The following is an 8,951-nucleotide window of genomic DNA, read 5'->3' on the forward strand; positions in this document are numbered from 1 at the left end:
CATTTGTGGACACATCTCCAAGATATATTCTATGACTTCATGAAAAAAAAATCTCCTTATATCACCTTGGAAGTAACAAATCATAAATGCTTCCTGCAAAAACCTTCTGTTGTGATAAACATGATGAATATTACTATTACTAGTCCATAGAGACCCTGAGCTAAATTCTAAAGTCTTTATGCTGTTTTTATGCAAATCAATAATTTTGTGATTCTTTTTTTTTCCCAAAAGTTCTGTAAACTGACTTTGAATTTAAAAGTATTACAGGTTTCCACATTTGTACAGTCCCAGAAGATGTTTACACTGCACAATTAACCTAGCTTTTTGGTTGGATTTTGACTTGCCACTACTATTGCTACAGTAATGCCTCCAAAGAGATTCAGATGCATCCAGTACCCGTGAACTTAGATCACAAGTGGGAGCCCAACTCTGGTTTAAGTTGACCCAGCCCATCCACTCTGTAGTGAGGATGTCACCAAAATCACTTGGGTAGTGTTGCTCCTCTGGATAACCTGCCAGTAATTCTCCATAATGGAGTGACCAGTTCTTGTACAACAGATACAACTGACTGGAAAAAGGCCTAAAGCTTCTCAGCACAGTGAGCCCTGTTGGATTAACCTAGGTGAATGCAGAAGCAGCAAAAATGTTCTAGTTTGGGGAGGATTTTGCCCTGGAAATTTTTACAAGAGTGTGAAACTAGGTTCCAAAGCACAGGGTAGTTGTCTCTACACACCAGAATTCTAAAATATCCTCAGGATCTCAAAGCCAAGCTAGATTACTTAATTAGCTTTATGAACAACAGTAACAATCCAGGAGCATAAGCTCTCCTCATGGAATATCACTGGTGAAACAGATCCTGGATGCAAAGAAAAAAAAAGATGTGACTTCCTTTGCTAGGCTGGGCTGAGGGGAATGAAAAATAGTTCATCATTGCCATCACAAACAGAGAATAGCTTTGAATATACACAGAACTGACTGAGACTACGGCTATACTTCAAACAAAAAGCCTCTGTTCAGAGTCAGCCAGTTCCTGGGTTTGGCTGAGGATCTGTGGCCAACATCTGTAGCCTGGATCTCTCTGCTTGTATATTCAGAACGCGAAATAGAGCCTAACATAGCTGGCTGGCCTTTTAGAGTACAAAAACAACAGGAGGGTTGACTTCTGCACTCTGAGGTGCTCGAGAAAGACACAGCCATTTCTGATGATGTAAAGCAAACTGTCAGCCTTGCAAGTAGGAAAAGAAGGTGATCGGGAGTAGCCAGCATGGATTCACCAAGGGGAAATCATGCTTAACCAATCTGATAGCCTTCTATGATGGAATGAATGGCCAGGTAGATGAGGGGAGAGCAGTGGATGTTGTGTACCTTGACTTCACCAAGGCTTTTGACACTRTCTCCCATAACATCCTCCTAGGTAAGCTCAGGAAGTGTGGATTAGACGAGTGGACAGTGAGGTGGATGGAGAACTGGCTGAAAGAAAGAGCTCAGAGGGTTGTCATCAGTGGTGTGGAGTCCAGCTGGAGGCCTGTAGCTAGTGTAATTCCCCAGGGCTCAGTACTGGGTTCCATCCCTGTTCCACTTCTTCATTAAAGACCTGGATGAGGGGACAAGAGTGCCACCTCAGCAAGTTTGCTGATGATACCAAGCTGGGAGGAGTGGCTGACACACCGGAGGGCTGTGCTGCCATTCAGAGAGACYTGGACAGGCTGGAGAGCTGGGCAGAAAGGAACCTCAACAGAGATCAACAAGGGCAGGTGCAGAGTCCTGCACCTAGGGAGAAATAACCCTAGGCACCAGTACAAGCTGGGGGCTGACCTTCTGGAGAGCAGCTCTGCAGAGAAGGACCTGGGAGTGCTGGTGGATGACAGGTTGGCCATGAGCCAGCAATGTGCCCTTGTGGCCAGGAAGGCCAATGGTATCCTGGGGTGCATTAGGCACAGTGTTGCTAGCAGGTCGCGGGAGGTGATCCTGCCACTCTACTCAGTCCTGCTGAGGCCTCATCTCGAGTATTGCCTCCAGTTCTGGGCTCCCCAGTCCAAGAGAGATACGGAGCTACTGGAGAGAGTCCAGCACAGGGCTACAAAGATGATCAGAGGGCTGGAGCATGTGCCCTACGAGGAACTGCTGTGAGAACTTGGCCTGTTTAGCCTGGAGAAGAGAAGACTGAGGGGAGAATTTTATCAATGTGTGTAAGTACCTGAAGGGAGGGTGTCAAGGGGATGGGGACAAACTCTTTTCAGTTGTCCCATGTGACAGGAGGAGAGGCAATGGGCAGAAATTGAACCACAGGAAGTTCCGCCTGAATGCGAGGAGGAATTTCTTCACTGTGAGAATGACAGAGCCCTGGAACAGGTTGCCCAGAGAGATTGTGGAATCTCCTTTTCTGGAGATCTTTAAGGCCTGCCTGGATGTAGCCCTGTCTAACATGCTCTAGGTGACCCTGCTTGAGTAGGGAGGTTGGACTAGATGATCTCCAGAGGTCCCTTCCAACCTTACTGATTCTATTATTTTATGATTCTAAGGGCTGCAAGGGAGGATGGGCTAATGTTTGTTCACAAAAGAGTTAATGTCCTTCTCTTCTGCATGTTTCTACCACCATCAGCACAGCAGTTGTCATCTCCATTGAGTGGGAAAGAATCTTATTCCTCTTCTTCTTCTATGATTGAGATAATAGCCTACATGCTCCTAGCTCATGTCTCTAAACCAAACTTGGCAGCCAATGAAACTACAGTGAGCAAACTTGTACACTGGCTCAGCAGACAAAGAAATGCCTTCGGGGGCTTTGCGTCCACCCAGGTAACAAGCTGGGGAAAGGTATGGGGGAAGGAGAGGGATGTGCCTTACATGTGCATGTCACTCCAGATCTAGCCTTTGAAGAGAGGTATGCATGGGCCCTGCTTGTGAAGGGGAATGCCATGACGGACTTCTGTTCAGTGGTGTAAATAGCATCAACTAAGACCTGGGACTGCTAAGCCCAGAGTTCTGAAGCCACCCCTGCCAGATGTCATCCTGTTGCTTGTGCACTTAGTGGCACTTACCCTACTTGTGTTAGAATGGGAATCAGGCCCACGGTTCTTCACACAGTGCCTGACTTAGTGTGATGTATCTTGTACCCACTGCTCCACAGCAAAGTGACTCTCTCTTTGTCTTCAGGACACAGTTGTTAGCCTGCAGGCCCTGGCTCAGTATGCAGCCCTGATTCCTCATGAGATCAGAGATGTAACGGTGATGGTGAAAGGCAAGGATGCTTCTCCACTGGAGTTCCATGTGCACAGGAACAACAAATTGGTTCTGCATCAGGCATCTCTCCTTACAGGTTATACACAGTGCAGGCAACTGGGAGTGTCTATGTACAAGTGAGTGTATGTACCACAAAGCTATAGGGTATTGCCATTCATTCCGCAAGTGAGAATTTGGCTCTAAGTAGGCACCATAGTGTCAAATTCTCAGTAGGACTTGGCTTTCTAGGCGGAATCATGTCGAGCTTGAAGGAGCTCTGGTATACTCAGCTGACATGGTTTTAGTGCAAACATCCATGGTATCTTCTCAGAAATGTCTCAACTTTGCTGGTGCCATACCACAGAGCCAAATACTATTAAGAAATGAGTAGATCTGAGGGCAGATTAGGCACAGAACTGTACCTGCTTCTACATCAAGCATGTGTTGATGATGTCAGGAGCTGAGAATTGTAAATTTCTTCTGACATGCTATTCTTTGGGTTGTTGCCTCATGCAGAGATGAGGAGTGATGGAGGATCAGGATCTTCTTATCCCAGTACACGAACACAACTGAGCCATCTGGTGGAGTCATCATAGTGGCTTGCTTATGAACCATTCATACAGCAAAAATACTGCAGAGTCAGGTCACTCCCTGTGTAAATCTCCTGCCTGGGTTACGTCTTCAGACAAGTTTGCAGAGAATCTACAAGCAGTGTATAGACAATAGGACATAAAATTTATTTATTGCTAATGCATGTAGGAGGTAGCCAGGACTAACAAGCTACTTGACAACACTTGAATATTGTCACTAAATGTGGCAAGACACCTGATGAGTCTCTGCTGCCCAGGCAGTCAGTTACCAGGCAGGTGGTGGGAGACTGGCCTCCGTTGATCCTTGGAATGGGATGATCCTCTCTCTTGCAGGGTGATCCTCTTCTGATTCTCTGCTCTTTCTTTTTTCTTGCTTTCTTTCTTTTTTTTTAGAGTTTTATACTTTTTTGTTAGTGTTTTTCATCTTGAGTCTTAGACCATGTCAACAATTATATTTCTTCTTTCAACTTATGGGCAGGGCTTTAGCTGATGTACTCTCTCACACCTTAACAATAATTTTCTTTGTAAGACTGAGGCAAAGGTCACCGAGCTGTTCTGTACTGAATGAGACCTTGGATCACTGACAATTGACCCTCTAGGCTGAGGATTACTCTTGGATGATRTATCTGACCCTATTTGCTAATTACAACAGCTCTGAACAGGAAGTAGACGCAGGGCCTGCTCTGTTAGCCATTGGTTACTAATTTGTTAAAGGATGGATGCACAGACAGTCCTTTAGCTCATACAGAGATGTTCTGGGGCACTTCACAGATATGTTCTCTCCTCCATCAGACTACTCTGTACTACAACATCCCACCATCAAAAGCAGAAGAGGTCTTTGTTCTGGATGTAGGAACAGTGCCAAGGAATTGTGATAGTGCCAGGAAACAACTTGACATCCACATGTCTGTCAGGTATGAGATCCCTTTGGACTCTTTCTTCAGTGGAAAGATGTGGGAGCCAGCAGAAGTATAACCCCCTAAAAGCCTATAGAATAGAGCTCCCTGTCTGTGGTGACAAAAGGCATTGGTGGATACCATCTCCTTCTTCATAGGTCTTAAAGAGATCACAAGGTGAGAACTAAGGCCTGAGGAAGCTAAGTAACACATTGTTTCTGTGGCTATTTAAGGCACTGCTAATCTCAGGCAGCACAAGCAGCTCAGTGGTCCTCAGAGAACTAACAGGAGATGGTAGAATTCCCAAGAGCCAGAGCTTCCCATTTGCTGGAGGCTTGGCAGTCTAGACTGAACTAGCCCTGGGGTACGTACTCCTACAGTGTGAACCTCTACTGGAACCAGATGGCAGAAAATCTAGTCCCTACCCATGCCTCATTTTTGTCTAGCATGAGTGTCTTCATTCATATTCTCTACACTCTCCTGGCCTGAAAGAGGATAATGCCACCATTTTCCTTTCTTAGATGTAAAGGCAAGAGAACAGGAGACAATGCATTTCAATCTGTAACAATGAAGACTACTTGTACCTGTTATAGAGTGCAGCATGAACTCTAACCATTTTACCTTTTGCTGCACAATCTCCCTCCATATTAAGCAAGATGTTACATGTGTGTGCAAGGGGGATTTCTTTCCCTTTCTCCCATCACCTAGACAAGCTGCTGAGCTTTCACATCTGTGTAAAGAATGCTAGAGTTTGGGAACATTCACCACTATCTTTCTTACAGAAATGCTGTGATGTCTTCTACATCCAATGTGTTTCTCTCCTGCCTTTTTTTCAGTTATGTTGGGGACCGTGAGACCACTAATATGGCCCTGGTAGAAGTGGAGATGCTGTCAGGGTTCATTCCTGTGAAGAGCTCCCTGACAGTGGTAAGGGACCCTTCTCTCTGTCCTTCCATGAAGATGTAAAGGTCTATTCTCCAGATGTAGCTCAGAAATATCCAAACCCCTATGAATTCCTGCTGGAGGGCAGTAGCTACAGGAGGTGGTGGGTTCAGATAACTAAACTAAGGAAGTGTCGATACACTACTGGGCTATATCACAAGGCAACTTTCCACCTATAGAATTGAGTGTGCAGTTTTTCATGCTTAATAGTGAGGATCACACAGTGAGGTAAGAGATTAGATAGGAGCTGAAAAACACCTAGATTGAACCACTAGGGGAGCCCTGAAACCTTTGGCTGTTGCCTGTGCCATTTTTAGGGATACTCCATTAGGCAATGTTGAATCCCATAAAATTGTTCAATGACAAGCTCCATCCATGAGATAGCTGGGAATATCTGTCATATCTTTGTACTAAATAGATTGTCCTTTGCTACATGTGCTGAAAGTATGAATGTGACTCAAGGAAATTTGTTCCTAATTGGATAAAAATATTTTCTATTTTTTTTGTGCACTCACAACAAAACCCATTGCCTGCCTTATAGGTAGGGAACACAGCCCTCCCTGAATTAGGCTTATTAAGCTTGACTGCTGTCTAACTCAAGGCAGTAGTGCACTGAGAAACACCTAAATCTGCGTTAAACAACAAGCAAGGCTGATGAGCTAATGCTAACTCATGCTCTTCCCTTGTCTTCCCATAGCTGGAGGAGATATTCCTGGTGAAAAAGATAGAGATGAAACCAGACAAAATCACAATCTACTTGGAAGAGGTAAGAGGAAGATCACTGGGGTTTACCTATTCAAGGAATAGCAACAACAGTACTTTGCACTGGGATTCTTAAAGATCAGAAATACAAAGCTCTAGGCTGATGAAGCAAGCTACAATTTTGGCAAAAGAGGAGCGTGGAGGGACCTGAAGAGGTGGAGATGAAAGAAGAAAATCTCTGTCGCAGAGAGAATAAAGCTGGGATGTGGGTGATTTTGAAGAGGCCAATGCATTTCTGCTTGCTTCTCTCCAGTTGGATAAGACTTCTGTGAACCTCACCATCTCAGTAGAACAAGATATTGAAGTTCAGAACCTGAAACCAGCAACAGTACATGTCTATGACTACTATAAGCCAGGTGGGATTTCACTGGCATAGGCAAAGAGTCTCTAACATTCCTTTGATTTCACTCAGACGCAACTCTGTCTGTGCCCCTTATTCCAGTAAACTTCCTTCTGCACCTCCAGACTCGGGTTCCCTGTGTAGAAAACCTTCTACATAAAAAATACAGAATCATTTGCTTTTCTGTTCCTAGACCTTTCCTGAGGTAAGACTATCTTGCACTGTTTTGTGGCATGGGTGTGTTCAAAATGACTTGCTCTTGCTTCAAGTCAGTCTCTGTAAGCAAGCTTCTCTGTCAACTTACTGTATCTTTTCCAGCTCCTTGACTCTCTTGAAAATATTTGTGCATTTATTCAACATCAATATTACATACTGACACTTGGATCCATTAGAAGGTAGAATTTAGTTCTATGTTTTTCAGGTATAATGTAATAATCCTGCCATTTGTTGGGTGTTTTTTTCATGTCCCATTTCTTATCCTTTAAAGCTCTAAATGAACTAWTAGCCCACAGAAGAGAGGCCTTGGAGTCACTGATAAACTGTGAGACAATTCAGTGCTCAGTATGAGCTAAAAAAGCAAATGGAATATTAGCAATTATTAGAAAGAATTTAAGAACAAAATGGAAAAAAATGTCACTGGGGACCTAGATAGTGGCATAATGTACCAAAATGTTGGATAATGAATTCCATTTTTGTTCCATCTCCCCACCTCATATCAAAAAGTGGAGGAGAATTCTTAATTCACTAGCAATTTCCCTCTAGGGAAGCATGGAAACACTTTGGCAGTGGCTTAAATAGCCACAGCAACAACAAAAATAGTAAAATAATGATAATAACAGTATTTAGGTATGTAAAGGCTTTTTTTATTATTATCTAATATGCTCTTCAGACCACCTTCTGTAAAAATGTTTTGTGCTCAAAAAAAACATTTGACATGAAAATACTAATTCTCAATTAACCCCCCCCAGCTACTAAAATGCCTTCTATTTTAAAAAAATGTCCTTGCATTAGAAGATATCACATTACATAACAAGACCTTTTGCTTATATGAGAGTTCAGACAGGTTAAACAGCTGTAGTGGAGACATGCTGGGGAGATGAACCTCTGGTCTGACCCACTGTAGATGGTTTTTCTGTTCCCACACTCACAGTCTGAGGAATGAAAAATCAAAGGCAGTGGGATTAAAGCGGATTAAAGGGGAAGAAGCTTGTCACTAGCCTACCATGCAGTTTGCAGCTCACTACCTATTCTCCTTTTTTAAAAAATTACAGATGACCGCACAGCAAGAGAATACACCTCCCCTTGCAGTTCAGGTTAGTGTCAGTACACCTTCAAGGTGGTAACACCTGAAACAGAGAAAAAGGCTGGGTGGTTTGCACAATTCCTTGCTCTGTAAGCAGCAAGACAGCCTACCTCTGCTCTGTATTTGGTTCCAGCATGTATTCCAACTTGCACTGTAGAGCCTTCCTGGGCTGCAGTTTGAATTGCAATCTGTACTGTACTACCTGTGGGTACTGTTTCTAATTTGGGTATGATCTCAATGCAGACCAAGACTTGAGCATACCATAGAGAGATAAAAGGATCTATTTTTATTCAATTTCCATATGTTTCTCAGATGTACAGTCCTCACAGCATCCAAATCTGAGTGCAACTGCAAATGACCATGCGGATGACAAAAGATGTTGCTGCTCATCCCCTAAGACCTCTTGACCTTCAGATTTGTTCCTAAAAAAGTCATCATGCACTATCCCTTTTCTTGTTCTTTCTTTTGCAGATGTCTGGATGAAGGATTCTTATTAGAACTTTCTGGCACCGGAACCAATAATCTGAGCTTTCTGCTTTTGTAAGGAAACCTTCAATGCCCTGACTCTCTATCCTGATGTATATGCTTCTTTGTTGGCTATATACATATACACTCTGCTTCTTTTGACTTATTGTTATTGTATTGCTCATTGTTTCTATGTGAAACCTAGTTTGATACGCACTAGTTTGGCATCAAGTGAAATAAAGCATGTAGAACATGAAAAGCAGATAGTGACTTGACAGATCATTAAATCTGCACAGAATTCATTCATTGGAAGAGAAAGAAAGAGAAAAAATCCTTAAGTAACAGTTACACATTTTTTGTTTAGTCTTTCTTTTGGCTTAGTATTCTCCTCTTGGAGTTCCATCCCTGGGCTACTCTCTCAATTGTGCTAACAC

At 43.3% G+C, this 8,951-nt stretch overlaps 1 protein-coding gene across 1 annotated transcript in view; it reads left to right on the top strand.

Moving 5' to 3' along the window:
* The window catches only part of LOC146599310 (alpha-2-macroglobulin-like protein 1), a 32,328-nt gene extending 23,779 nt beyond the window's left edge, over window positions 1-8,549 (top strand). The window contains 9 exon segments of the mRNA XM_085298897.1: window positions 2,603-2,796; window positions 3,154-3,313; window positions 3,316-3,356; window positions 4,602-4,723; window positions 5,542-5,632; window positions 6,345-6,413; window positions 6,663-6,765; window positions 8,021-8,062; window positions 8,524-8,549. Coding sequence (XP_085155023.1) covers window positions 2,603-2,796; window positions 3,154-3,313; window positions 3,316-3,356; window positions 4,602-4,723; window positions 5,542-5,632; window positions 6,345-6,413; window positions 6,663-6,765; window positions 8,021-8,062; window positions 8,524-8,549 — 848 coding nt within the window.
* Window positions 8,550-8,951: the final 402 nt, after the last annotated feature.

This window comes from Rhea americana, unplaced genomic scaffold (assembly GCF_003343005.1).
Source record: "Rhea americana isolate MKP2758 unplaced genomic scaffold, rheAme1 scaffold_142, whole genome shotgun sequence".
In the NCBI taxonomy this organism is placed as follows: Eukaryota; Metazoa; Chordata; class Aves; order Rheiformes; family Rheidae; genus Rhea; species Rhea americana.